At 36.8% G+C, this 14,978-nt stretch overlaps 1 protein-coding gene across 3 annotated transcripts in view; it reads left to right on the top strand.

The window, feature by feature from the left end:
* CRIM1 (cysteine rich transmembrane BMP regulator 1) overlaps positions 1-14,978 on the top strand; it is a 199,757-nt gene that overhangs the window by 114,961 nt on the left and 69,818 nt on the right. For all 3 annotated transcript variants that reach the window (XM_074863314.1, XM_074863315.1, XM_074863316.1), the window contains one exon: positions 3,131-3,252. In XM_074863314.1, the coding sequence (XP_074719415.1) occupies positions 3,131-3,252 (122 nt within the window). The remainder of the gene's footprint in view (positions 1-3,130; positions 3,253-14,978) is intronic.

The following is a 14,978-nucleotide window of genomic DNA, read 5'->3' on the forward strand; positions in this document are numbered from 1 at the left end:
CCTCTGACAGTCCCTCTGCTCCAAAAGGCACTACAGAAAAATCTAGTACTATAAAGTTCATTTTGCTCTCTTACTGAGAACGGGATAACTTATTCCGAATTTCCAGATGTTGTTGTTTTGGCAGTGTGACAGCCACGCTTAGCTTCCAGAATTCCTTGGGTTTCTTCCTGAAAGATTTCTGTCTCCAAAACAATGTTTTCCATACTAATAGCCTGGACAATGGTCAAAGGTTTTCCTAGCAGAGCTGGCTGAAAAGAATGCAGACTATTTAAAAGTCCATCTGATGAGACCGTTTGCTATTTTGACATTCTGCGTGGATTATTTTTTAACCAAATGGGAAGTCAATTTATAAAATTTTGGACCGTGGGGTTTTGTTTGCTTACACTGTGAATGAGTATGTGAAGCTTTGATTACTCTGAGTGGGAGGGAGTCTTTTCTGCAGAAAGGAACATTGGCTCCCACAGGTCTTTTAAACATCTTTTTCAGCCCTTCTTCTGGAAGATTGTCCTATCTTGTTACTTAATCTGGTGATTTTTTTTTTTTTTTTTTGGTTGGTTTTGTGTGTTTGGTTTTTTTAAGCAGTTGACTGGGAAGAAAATGAGAGAGGAAAAGTACAAGTTATTAATCTAATGATTTAATATTATCCTGCAACTCAAATCATCAGTGATAATGAATGTGTGGCAAAGAATAGAGAAAATACAATCATGTCTGAAAAAGCTTATGGTGAAGGCAATAGAACTAAGAGTGGTAATTTCAGCTCACGAGACTTTGAAAATCAAGGTCCACAACTATATTTCCATCACGAGTGCCATTTGCTCTGTGAAAGATGTGAATTTTCAGGAAGCTTGATCTACCTATTTTCCCAGAGGTTATTTGGATGTTGAATACAGGGTGATTGAAGTGAAACCTAGTATTTTTACCTAGGCTTTTAATACCACTTTCAGATTGTGTCTGTACCTCTTTTTATTACATGTTTTAAAAGATTTTTTCTTTCTTCTTTAGTAATATGTAGGTGCTTATTTCTGTGTTTTGTTCTTCTCACGAGGGAAAAGCATCTTCCAAAGCAATGTCAGCTAGACGGATTAAAGTACAAATTCCTTGAACTTGACAGTGCTAATTGGTCTTTTTCGCTATTGGTAGAGTCTGTCTTTTTTTATTTTTTATCTCCCCCCTACCAGGAAGTATCTTCCTTTTACTGGAGCAGCAAAAAGTGAGCTGTTAGTACAGTATTCTGTAAGATTACTTAGTCATTTTAAAGGGAAGCTGCTGTCACAAATCCTTTGGGTTTTTTGATCCCATGTAGTAAAAGCCATAATACTTTTCTTTCTTCTACATCTCTGACAGCAAAGAGGAAAATAGATTCCCCCTTTTTTTTGTATTTAGAAATAAATTGAGAAGAAAATGTCAACAGCAAAGGTATGATAAATAAAACTTTCATTTCTGTGCTTTTTTTTTGTTGGTTTAGTTCATTATCGTTTACTGTTATGGTAAGCACAATATAAAAAACAAAAACAACTTGACATGCCTATTTCAAAACTGTCACTACACTGTAGTATATATGTGCATATAGAGTTAAATTGTTTCACTTTATCTTGACATATTTAACAATATTTGTGAAATGTGATTTAATACTGTTTTTTCAAGGACTCATGTATCCCTTTGTAGTAACACACTGCTATAATGCAATATTTTAAGAATCCTTTTCAGATAGTATAATAAAGGTTCTGTGAGATTCCTTGACTTTGCTTGTATTTCTTCTTGAAAACTTCCTTTTGAGTAATACCTTACAGTGGAGAATATGGCTATGTTATGTAACACTGCTGAGGTTCAACCCTGCCTGTTGAATGCTGATCTGGATGAAAAGGCTGGCAGTTAAGGAGACATGCATGGTAGAGGAGAACCAAACTTCTTGTGTTTTTAAGTGTAAAGGATAAGCAAACACATTAAGTGCTGATTATGCTTCTTACTAATGGGTGGTTTAATGTGGGGGTTGTCTTGGAAAACTTAAAATGTTTGAAATAGTTATTAACAAGTAGAGTTCTTATTTTCATTTCTTTAACCTGATCTTCTGTTGAGTTCTTTTTTTCCTTTTGAAATTCATGTGTATTTGTAGTATGCTCACATAATCTACAAGGGTTTTTTTTAAAAAAATCTGTGATTTGTAACTGAAAAATTTAAGTGCTATTTCATGAAGTTTCTCAGCTGTGGTATTTACATATTCCTCTTTGTTCATTTTGTCTTGCATTTTATCAAATCATTGTTTATCCCTATAATGTGCCCATTGTGCAGGGCAAGAACTCTGTTTAAATGTAAATTTACCAAAAGTCTTAAGTCTTTGACTTTTAAACTATTATGTTAATCATAAAGCAAAGAATCTGGCAACCAACGTGACTGGTATTTATCTACATTTTATGTCTTCCAGTTCTTCAGGCTGTTTTCTTAAATAAGCAAATAAATACTAAATATTGGAGAAAATGGAGAATGATTCCATCTCTTAAAACTAACCACAGTATTTGACATACCTAGCCTCCCACATTATTTGGCATCTCATGTAATTGGTTGCCCCTCCACAAACTGGGGGTGACACCATCAAAACCAAAAGAAAACCTGCAATTATTTTCATTTGGCTTAGATTTAATGATTCTGCATTGTCTTCCTTTTTCTTTAATTATCCCCTGTATAAAACTGGGTATAATATGATTTCCCAATGAGAGTACACTCTTCTGATGATTGGGTGCAGTTACTGCTATTAGTGTTTCACCAATTTTGATTTTTCAGAGAGAATTGGAAGAGAAGCCTAATTTTGCAAGTCTGTGGAGAATACAGTTATTTTCAAACAATCTGGAACTACAGTTTTCTACATTTTTACATACAGCACTAGAGAAGTGCTGGTGTTGCATAGTACCACCTTCTTGTTTGCTTGACCAGCAGACAGAGTTTAGGTCATTAAAAAAAAACTTCAGGTTGAGAAGCTATCTTGGTTGTTGGGTTAATAAAAGATGATTCTAAGATATGAATATGCTAATACTGGAACTTGTGCTCTAGCTTTCTGTTTGCTTCTTGCTTATTCTTTCCCCTTAAAATGGCTTCATTTATTTATGGGGTTTTCCTTACTGTTCTTTGGTTTCAGATGCGAGTGTCTCTCTGGTTTATGTGGTTACCCCATGTGCGAGGCAGGCTCCGTTCCCCAGATAGTGTCGCGTGGAGATGGAACACCTGGCAAGTGCTGTGATGTCTTTGAATGTGTCAATGGTACGTGAAGCTTTCTCTTGCACTGGAGAGGAGGATTTTATCTGTCTGTGTGAGATGCTGGGCATTTGGTTATTTTTACCATGTTGTCAAGATCTAAGAGAAATAATTTTCTTGAGATTTGTTCAGTAAGAGGAACTGGAAGTTCAGCTGAAGATACTTATGTGGGAAATGGTGTCATCTGTAAGTTGTCATGTTTCTTTAATTTCTAAAGTGCTTTTCTCTGTGACCCAGGGAATTACAGTTTTAGCAAGACTCCCTCACTGCATGATTTTCGGGTACTCCTTTACCAGTAGCAAACACTATGGTCCTTTTAGAAGTGAAATTTTTGCTAAGCACTGCAACTGCTTGTTGCAGTACTGTAAGCACAAGCATGCTGTTTAGACTATGAGGTTCGCTTTAAGAAACATTTGCAAATATTTGACATGAATGTACAACCTCTGGAAATTGTAAGTCAGTGTAGGAATAGACTGATTAGCATTCTTTGCTTCCCAATGTAAATGTTTAGAAAATGTTTAAAAAACTTGAATGTGGTATGCAAGTGCCTATATCTCGGGACTGCTCTATGCTATATATATAGAGTTGCATATATGCTCTATATGGTGGGTTGGGAAGAGACTCTATAGGTATTTGGCTATTGCTAGGTAGAAAGGGAAAAATATTCCTGAAGGATTGCATGCTGAGATAATTTCTAAGCATAAAACTTACATGTTGCTGCAGTATTTACTATTAATATTTATTCAGCAGTATTTATTCTTGTTTAATGGTGCACCTATCATATGTTTGAAACAGCTTTTATTTTACATTCTTCATTGCATATGCACATAAACATACATAGAGAGATTGCCCCAGGAGAATGTTTGTGATATTCACACATAGCAGTATTTTAAATACCCAAATGCTGATTCAAAATAATACTTAGTACATGTAATGGGACATTACATATATATATAAAAATTAACTTCTTTCGTATGGAGAAAAGAATTTATATCACGAAGAATCACATATTCTTTAGCTTTCAGATTAATTCTTTCACTATTTGGGATCAGAGTATAGATACCATAAAGTTAAATGCAACTTGCCTAATTTTTGTTTATATACTGCCTATTATACTAAAGTAATACTCATCTTCCTCTGTTTCATATTTGTGTCATTCTCTTAAAGTATCATTTCTGAAGTTGATTTATCTGTGTGGCACACCTCAATGCAACGTTTGATTCAGGATTTACATTGGTACTTTCAGCAAGAAATAGAAAGCCCATTTCTGATACTGTGTCTTTGCTAGTGTGAAACAGTCTCAAAGGTACAAACCACCTTGCTAACATTCCTGTTTCTCTTCAGTCCTCAAACCGTTTGCCAGTATTGCTATCAAAATTGTTCAGTACATATCATATCAGGTGTTAGATGGAGCTCTTTAAATTGCTCCCTTTTTTTGTCCTTGGTCATTTTCATATCCTATTTCCAAGGAGGAGTTACATTCATTTTTCATTGTTAATGGTGAGTTTGGGCTGTCTTAGCACTGTTGCCCTGTGCATCATTGACTTGTTGCTCACTGTAACTCACACCAAAGGTTCAAAGTGCTTTTGGGTCAGGATTTCTTTTTGCCCCTCAGGCTTTCCCATTCCTAATCTTCACCTTAGTAGCCTATGAAGACAGAGTAAATTGGCAGAAAACATAGTTCTTGAAGGGAAGTTGATGCCACAGGGAAAGCAGAAAGGCCAGATTGGAGGAAAATGAAGATGTGTAGGAAGAGATAATCTTCTGTCTTGTTTATGTCCTTAAAACATCAGTATTAAAATATTACAGGCCAGTATGAATATTATTTTTTTACTAAGTTCCTCTTAAAAAAAAATGAATTCTGAGAAATCTGGTCAGAAAAACTAAATACTTGCATTTTTTTTAAAAAAAAGACATTTGTCATTATGCTACAATCAGATTTTTAAAAATAATGCTGTATGATGTGACTTGAAAGTGCTTTAAGTATATTTAGAAGGGAGAAACTTCCAGGTGCAATTACTAATGATGCTTCATTCTGGAAAGAGGAAATAGTTATGAGCCTGAAGGTTATACGTATTTTTATTAACAAACTGGGAGCATCTGTGAAACTACTTATGAGGAGTTCTGTATGTGACGTTGGGACTGTATGGCAGATCATTAGTGAAGAGGACAGACCAGTCATAGAAGTTGATCTGCATTGCTTTATAACTTGGGCTTTTTCAAGTGCATGTTAGGATAGTTAGGTGGTTCTTATATCAGGGACAAAAATTGCAAGCCACACCTCTAAAACCTCTAAACTCCTGGAAAACTAATTCTGACAAGAACTTACTAAATAAATGTATAGTGCAGTGACAAACTGGTAAAGATATATATACGCATATATAATCTCCACCGTTACTTCTGTCAGTTTAAAATGAAGAGGAGGGGGGAATGTTGTTTATGAGACTGATAGTTAAATATAATATCCAGTTCTGGTTTTTAAAAGAGTCTTGAAATACTAGCAAGTGCAGAAAAAATATAGCAGATATCAGTGACAGATGGAGAAAATATCTTACAGTGATAGGCTTAGATAAACTTCTTCACTTCGTTAAAAAAAATTGCTATCAAAGTAACAAGAGCCAAATCTGTAAGATCTAGGACATGCTGTTCTCAGCAGTGAGGGTGGTTAGCTGTTGGCACAAACTGCCAGGAAGATGCTGACTTCCTTATCTTCAACCTTTCCAATTAGGATTAGATGCCTTGTTAAAGAGTGTGTTTTAATCAAATGCATGTTAATGGCTTTTTAGATGGTAAGAGGAAAAGCTGTGTAATCAGTGTTACCAGTGAGTTCTATTAGTTACTTCTGTGTTTGAAAACCTCTGAAAAGAGGCAAGAGGGTGGAATTAAAAGGATGTGTGCACAGTCACATTAGTATAGTTTTCCTGCTGTTATAACTTTTATTTAATGTTTGAATTAAATAAGCGGGGGGGGGGGGGGGGGGGCGCAGGGGAGAAAAAAGCAGTCAGGTGTAATACTGATCGTCTGAGGTACCTTAAAATAAAGGCATCCATTACGAATAAATATATGTAGACTGCAAAAAATCCAGTTAGTGTATTGTGGGGCAACTAAATCACGTATTTAGGTAACCCCAATGATGTGCAGAGTGTTAAAGCAGGCCAACCTTCTGCAGTATTTATTGCAAGTGTGTGCTAATGTGATAGAAGCCATGTTGCAGGCAGAGAGAGTATGGAAAGGCTGCCTTTACTGTGTAGGAAAGAGGTCTGCTCTTGTTGCAGAACAGCATTGGCCAATGTTGAGGGGATAATTAATGAATAACGGCAGCAAAATACGTGTCGTGTAGAGACTCTACAGTATGTTCTCTGTCAGCATTTTGGGGGCAGATAGTCATTCTTTTACAAATGGTTTTCCTGGATTTAATAGAAAACTGATTTAGAAGTTCTATGATAAATCTGTAGATTTTGTGTGGTTATCTTTGTTACCAATGCACGCTGTCTCAAACTAGCTTTTGGTTAGTCTGTCTGTTGAAAAGCATATTAATCTGCAGTGAGAGAAACTTCTACAGTAATCACTCTTTGCAGATAGTGGAGTTGTTGCTGTTCCTGTTTGATTATAAATACAGCAGTAAGTCAATAGACTAATCATTATTTTCATGCTTCAGATTTATACTGGGTGTGTCCTTATGTTTCCCATCGTGTTATGTGCTGTTTCTCATAGTTCCCAATATCACCAAAATAACATTTATTCCTCCTTGAAAATGATCCTGATATTTTTATTTAATTGGAGCTTGTTGTTAAGTACCTACTGTCGGTGGCTATTCAATCTTTGTATAGGCTGAGCTGCTTTTTGGATTTTTTTTATACAGGAAATAATTTAGAAAGTGCTGAGAACAACTTTGTCATCGGTGACAAGAAAAAAATATATTAGAGAGCTGATGCTCCTAATAATTCTGTCTGACATTTTAATCATCATGAATAAATGCAGAGATCAGACTATTTTGTGTAAAACTGTTATACTGGCTGGAGACATAAATTTGTGCTTTTTAAAACACCACTGTGGTTAAGAATGCATCATTACAATTAATGCACAGGTATTACTGTCAGTTACAATGTGGTTCTTGTCCCGAAGGTCAGTCAATTAAAAAGGTCAATTTTAAGGCATGTATTGACTTCTTCATTTTGAAGGAAAGCGTCTTTGTAAATAAAATCATTCTATATTGTTTAAATGGTGGTAGAAGTCAAACCAAAGTTCCCTTTTGAAGCAATGACGTTCCTCTGTTGTGATTTATCCAGTATGAGTATTTAGGCCATCCCAGAGCATGTTCTGCCTGGTCTTTGGATGTCAAAATGATAGCTCAGACAACGATGATGGCCACAACTTTGTTGATTCTTGCTCCTTTTTCCTTGTCAGACTAGGTCTTTACTGATTCATTTGTAAATTAAACCTTTCTACTCTCTGAAACTGTTTGTTGGTAAACACTGATTTACAACACAATAGTGATGTGATTTTGTAATTAGTCTTAGCTTAGAAGATGGCTGTCTGGCTGTTTCTCCTAGTCTTACTTTCTTGATGACACTCTAGGGCAAGCCCCAGAATGTGCATGTAACAGAATTTTAGCCTGAAGAAGTCAGAAGCATGAATTGCTAAATTTACATCTCTGGCTTCCATAAAATAGTATAACTAGAGGTGTAGCTGCTTATAGCTATATACATCACTGCTTGTTGCATGTGGGAATCAGAAATTAATGTAGTAGTGTTCATTAGTGGAAGTTCAGGGAAGAGCTACCCCTAGAGTCAAATGTGTTCATTCCTGAGAAGTGTGAGATAGATACAGTGAAAATAAGGCAACATGGGAAATCTATAGCAAATAATTTCATCTTAATATATGAAACTGAAAATGAGATTTTGCCTGTTGTGTGGTTCCAGTGCATTGTAATAGAGTGTATGTTTCAGTGAAAGTGTGTATTGCTTCGTTTAAAGGCAGGTTATTGCAATTGGCATGAAGTTTTTCCCTACTTGCAGTTATCTGAAATCTGCTTTCCATCTAGAGAATACTAGGTAGTATATGATATAAATTTGGGGAAAGCTAAGCAAGAGATTCCCAAAACGCGGTCCTTCCCAAAATCCTGCATTTTACAGAAGTTAGTTCAAGGTTTCTTCTGATCCACCCAAAATATATTACTCACCAGGATTTTTGTCTACTAATCCTGGTGTGCTGTCTTTTCTCATGGGAGAGCTTGTAAGGAAAAGAATTGATTCTGTGTTAAATTACAAGCATCAACAAGCAAATCTAAAGAGCTTGAAAGCTGCACGTGCAGCAAGAGTAGAAGTGTTTGGAAACAAGAGATATCCAAACTTGCCTGTTCTCTAATTAGATATTGATGCATGGGTCTCTTGAATGTAAATTGCACTAAAGCACGTACTGACTGTGAGCTCTGTCTTAGAAATTTGAGAGAGTAATTACCAGGCATCCTGCAGCTGCTTCCTTCTGTCAGTCAGGGCTTCCAATTCTCTGTAAGTTTACTTGAATACAACTGCTACTTTGAAAGGATCTCTGATTGCTTTATGAAAGATGGTAAATTGCACGTGTGAGAGTGGTCCTTGTTAATGTGTCCGTGTGGTCCAGCGTTGAGGAGACCAGGCTGCTTTCTGCCATGGCCACATAAGCTGTGGTTTGAGAGTCCAGCCTTGCCAGGAGTGGCTCTGGAGCCCCACTCATGTCCCTTTTCCCCAGAGGTGAGGTGTGAACTTTCATCGCCCTGCCCATTGAAAATGGGACTACCTGATGTATGCACAAAAATAATGGGCGTTGATCCAGGGAAGAAAGGATGACAACTTCCCCTGGGACTTAAGACTGTGACCTTCTCTATACTGTTTCAGGCTGTACTGATGATCACATGGTGGTACAGAAGTGATCTCCTAAATCATCAAGCTCTTACGTGTCGCTTGATGTGACACATAACCTGTGTTTTATAACTGCTTCTGTAATTTTTTTCCTCATTTGAGAAAATACCACTGACATGAATAAGGCATTTCTCTCTTCTCTGTGCCTCCTGGCTTTCTTCACACTTGCATCTCTATACAGCAGTACTGCATTGGAAGAGAGATTAAAATCCCTCTTTAATCACACTTCTTGCCACCTGTTGATTTACTTCTCACAGCAATTGCAGTTCCATTATTAAGCTCATAGTGTAATAAAGGTGATTCCACTGTTTCTGAAGGGAAGTAAGAATCACCTGTTTCTAAAGGGAGCATCAATGAGTACTGAAGCGATTTGATAGGGAGTATCGGTCAGCGAGGAAAATCTTCACTACAGAAGGAAGAATGGAGTCCAAATGAAACACCTCACAGCCACCAGCTAATTACCACAGAGTTCCCATTATTTATTTCACTAATCCTGACACAACTTATATTGCACTTCCATTAAACGTATTTTCCGTGTGCTCTTAAGAAATAAATATTTGACCGAGGTAACAGTCTGTCCCAAAGCAGAGAACTGAATATAGTCCTAATGCTAATTAAACATTACTGCATATTTCTCTCTGGGCATCCAAAATCACTGAATTTTGTGGTGGACTTTAAATAGGCACCTGCTTAAAAATAACAAGATGCAAAATGCAGACTGCAAGGAGCAAAAGTTAACAAACTGTTTGCTAAATACTAAAAGGAAGATTAATATTAAAGGAAGTTAATCTGGTGCCAAAAAGGCAGAGAGATTTAATGGTTGTGGAGCGGGCTTTTGGTTTTCGGTTTTGCTTGTTTTTTCTTCAGTCAGAACATTTGAACAGTATTTGAAAATCATGGCTAATCACCAGCCACAGCAGTGTGGGAATTTGATCTAATATAGGAAAAAAGTATGTCAGTCTGCCAAACCAAGTCAAAGCTTTTAGATAGTAAGAACCAGAATTATACTCACTGTAGTCAAATTGGGAAAAGTATCTGAAACAATGGAAGTCATTACCAGCTACATTTAAAACAGGAGGAAAAGGAAAATGCAGAAAACTGAAGGCCAGTCGAAAGGCCAGTCATCCCAGGTAAATATGTTCTATCTGTAGATGCCTATAAATAAAATATAAATAATCAAAGAGGAGGGGTAGCAATTGTCAGGACCACATCTGGATATGAAACCAAACTCAAAGTTTTTACAGTGGTTCAATATGAGTGGGAGGATTGGTTGGTCAATGGGTAGTAGAGACTGAGTTTTAAATAACATAAGGATAAATTCTAACTCACTACTTTCATTCATGACAATTAATGAAAGAGAAGATATTAGGTTCTGTGAAACTGATGGTATGTCATATAGAAAGATTATTGGATGCCAGATGGTGTAGTTCTGTCTGGTTTTAAAAGTTTAAAAAAAAAAATTAAGTAAATGCTTCTAGTATTTACTTAGATGTACTAGTAAATTTTTTTGCCAAAATGGGTTTTCTTGGTAAGCTAACATATTCAGTAATGTTCTGGCTGTCAGATATTTCTAGATGCTTAAATTTGGACAGGGTTGCCAACATTTTGGATGAAATGGTTAGAATTAAATATTTTTCTCGAAAAATGGAAGAAATGGTTAGACCTTTTATAACGCCAAACCACAGCTTTGTGTTACAGGTTTGGGGATTCTTTTTTCCTGCAATTTTTAACTTCTCTCATGCACTGGAGGCTTATCACAGATGAATGAATGATGGGCTATACCAGTACCTTTTAGTGGTGCTGAGATTGTTTCAGATGCCTGTGTCCTGGTAACATGCCTAGGGCTAAATTGATCATAACATGTATTTTCTCCTGTGATAGCCTGACAGAGGCCACTGGGATTTAAATGTACTCCTCAGTTATGAAGAACATGGCTTGCTTCCAAGAGTTGCTTGGCTATTTTGTTGCTGTTTGGGGGTTTTAGAGCACAGCCACTGCCCTCGGTGGGCTCAGCTCCTCCTTTGGCTGTCCTGGGTTTTTTCTGTGGTAGGGCTGTAACCTACTGCAGGATGTTAAAAAGTATCACTGCTAAATTTCCAGAAGAAGGTACAGACAAAGGGGGAATAGCCTAGAGGATAGCCACAGAAACAATCAAACACTGAAAAGCATGAATTGGTGAAGAAAAATTAAAATTGAAAGAAATGTGTGCATTCTGTCTGTAAGAGAGGATGGAGGCCAGGACACCCAGCGTGAGTCCTCTTAGCAACAAATCTGTACAGTGGAGGAAGGTATAAAACAGTAGGACATGTACCTTAAAGATGGGATGAATCTTGGGAAACTTTCTGTTTGTTTGTTGTTTCTGTCTAACCTGAATTTCCCTTGCTGTGATTTGAGCTTGCTACACTAAAACTGGGGAACTGTTTAATAGGCAGGTTGCAGTTTCTCCATTACCAGTGGTTTTAAAGAAAAAATCAAGCCAGGGATGTATCAGGTAGAGCTGATTCTGTTGGGGGATCTTTCCCTGCTCTTTTTCATGATGCAACCTCCACCTGATACGGTGACTTGAGAATAAGTCTTCTGTCTCTATGGAGAACACCTCGCAGTCTTGTCTACTGTGTATAAAAAAGCTACCTATATCAACCTGTAGAGCTGTCTTCTGAAGTTGCATAAAGATTACTGGATTGGGATCAGCTGCTGAGGTGGACAGAAAATTTTAAGACTGTTGTTGAAATTTGGTGCTGTCGACAAACAAATTTGGTGATTGTGGCAGCTGGATATAAAAGTGGTTTATAATGTGATGATATAGGCTTTCTCTGCTAGAATCCTCACTGTAAAAATCTGATTATTTCCACTTTGTTTTAAAGGTGAATTGCTGAATTTGATTTTCCTCAGCTTCCCAAGTAGCTTTTAGCATCTTTTATAGACCCCAGGTGCCACAAAATAATGTTTCTTTCCTTTAAGCTGTGCGACTATGTATATAATTATATAAACATATGCATAAATAATTGCATTCATTTACAAAAAAATAGTTACTGGTTTGTTTTAATTCTGATGTCTCTGTTTCTGGATGACCTTTTCAGAAGATGCAGGACCAAAGGACTTTCAGAATGGTCCTGCAATTGTGTTAATAGGGAATACATTGCACTGAGCGGTACAATCTGAAGAGTAAGAACCCAATTTTTTTTTTTCCTACCTAGCTTGGTTTTATATATTTGCAAGGAAAGAAAAGCATATACAGTGTGTTGTCCTTTTACATTGTTATGGGCTAATTCCAATTAAACATATCCTTCTCTTTTTTTAAACTCCCTATCAGTGCAGCTTTTGAAAAACAGAAAGCTTTTCTGTGTTTTGTTTATACAGACATAGAATTCAAGTTTATCAGTTTCCTTCCCTTTCATTTAATCAAAAGTTCACAGCACTTGCCCCAGTTCCTTCCCAGAGTCTGGTACAAATACTTCTGTACGCTGAAGGTACATCTGAAGTACTAGAATCAGGAACCTTTTAATCCTTTAAACAACAGAAAATCGTTTTGAATCTCACTTCCGCTTTGGGAGGGCTGGAATTTCTGGTACTACCAAAAAAAAAAATGCCCAAACTTGCCTACAGACAACTGATGCCTGAATCATCTCATGTGCTTGACATAACCATGTGCAGAAATGCTGCCTCACAAGGGCTGGATTGCCAAACTTGCATGTGTTTCTGAGCTGTTCCATGACTCTAATCAAAGAAAACCACAAGTATTGGGAAACTACAGAAATCTCAGTAACAGAAGTTTTATTTTGACCTAGTTCAGCCAATAGAACTGTATTTAATTAGATTTAAAATCATAAGGTAAAATACCTTAGAAAATTGATTTGATAAAACAGATTGTGTCTGTTTGCAGTTCAGATTGGAGATAAAGGTCTTGAGAAATAACCATGGTTTGTGTCTGTATAGTGTGAGGCTGCGTAGCTCACTGCACCACTGCCTTTAGGTCTGTCGCTCCCAGAACAAAAAGGCTGTGACCATGAGATGTGTAGAGCTAAATTTGTGCCAGAACTGTTTCTCATTTAACTCTGTGGCAGGATCTTTAATGCCAAATCAAGTCCAGTTTCTTAGTCATGCTTAACTTTATATAGAAACAGAGATGTGGTATCATCTGTCTTCCACAGCCAGTATAAACTCTGTATTGTTCTGAGTACTGTCCGCTCTGTCCTGGCTCCTTTCACAGATGGGCAGTTGTACATCTCTGCTTGGTCTGGATCAATCTTGTATTGCTGGGTTATCTGATAGCTGGCAGACACTGAATTCATGTTCATGAATCCATGGCCTGGGTGTCTGTCTCACGCCTGCTGTTTCATTGTGTTCGTTTGCATCAGAAAAGGGATTTGGTGTTTCGGATACGTTTAAGCACTTTGTGCTATGAAGTTTAGTCAATTTAAATTACTTTGCCATGCAGCAGAGCTTTGGTACTTGAAGAATGCTACCTGTAGTATTCTCTTTATTGGCAGACTAATGAATTCATTGTTACTGGCCTTTAGGAAAAGATGCATTTATTTAATCTTAGCTTTATGTTCTTTTGCTCCTTCAAGGCTGCCATACACAGATCAATAAGGCAATAAAATTAGTGCTGCTTAAAAAAAGGAGAGAACTGAGAGAATTTTCCAGCATATCGTGGTGGAAGAAATGCATGGTTACAATTCCACGGCGTGGTGCTCACTCTTTCATTAGGCTTCTACTTTATGAGTATCTACAGCTAGAGTTCTTCATTGAGTGCTTGTTTTGGCTTGACTGAGTCTTAAGACTGCAGTCTAACACATGGTTCTAACAAAGGTAATCCTTGTCTCATAGCTGGATGTATAGGCTTAGGTCAATAGTTTAGTATGAATGTATACACTACCATAAATCTGGACAGTAAAAACATACGTATAGTGAAATTCTATGGTGGTTTTCATTGTAGGAATAAAGCATACTGTTTCCTTTCAGGATTTACAGTTGCTTGCTAGGTCTTGTTTGGACATTTTTAAAATGAATGACAATTCATAGAAGATGTCTCTGCTTCTAACTAGGCAGGAATTCAGATCTACTGTTTGGGAGTGGGGGGGAAATCAGTAAAAATCTGGAAAGCTGCAATCAAACAGTGAAGTCAGAAGCAAATGGATTAAAGGCCTTTTGAGTTGTGTTGGCACTTTTTCCTTTTTGAGAAGGTTTTTAAACTAACAGCTTGAGCTGCATAAACTTGAAATATTTCTCAAGTGTTTGTTTCTGTGAATTGCTTTCTAATGAGGTCATAGCTGTTTTCCTGGACACAGTGGTATTTCCTCTTCTGACTTTTTTTTTTTTTTTATGCTGCTTTGTACATTATGCCTTGAAGACAGAACAGGCATATAAAAATCAAACATTGCTCAGGATACTTCCGAGTTTCAACTCTAATGCTTTACAATCGTATTAAATGGCTCGAGGCTAGAGCTCAATATAAGCATATGTGGAAAGAAATACTGGAGTCCTTGAAAGACTTTAAAGTTTTGAAGAAAACCTGTATCATTGTCAAGAGTAACTCAGATGAAAAGTTTTTAGCCCCCAAAAGTAAGAGGATTGGGGTAGATGGAAAGGAATCTGTGAATGCTGAATTTTCATTTAAATATATTTCATCTCCCATATTTTGAGCACTAATCAGAAGAGAAAAATCACCTGACCACAAAGTGGGGGGTTTTCAGCCCTATGTAGCTATGTAAGTTAATAGGCTTTTCCATGTATTCTACAGAAATGAGCAAGAAAGACAATTGTCTTTTCTTTCCTTTGCTATGTTTAGTTCAGATGTAATGAAATTTGTTAGTTTTATCTACAGTTTGG

The sequence above is a fragment of the Strix uralensis genome, chromosome 3 (assembly GCF_047716275.1).
Source record: "Strix uralensis isolate ZFMK-TIS-50842 chromosome 3, bStrUra1, whole genome shotgun sequence".
NCBI lineage: Eukaryota > Metazoa > Chordata > Aves > Strigiformes > Strigidae > Strix > Strix uralensis.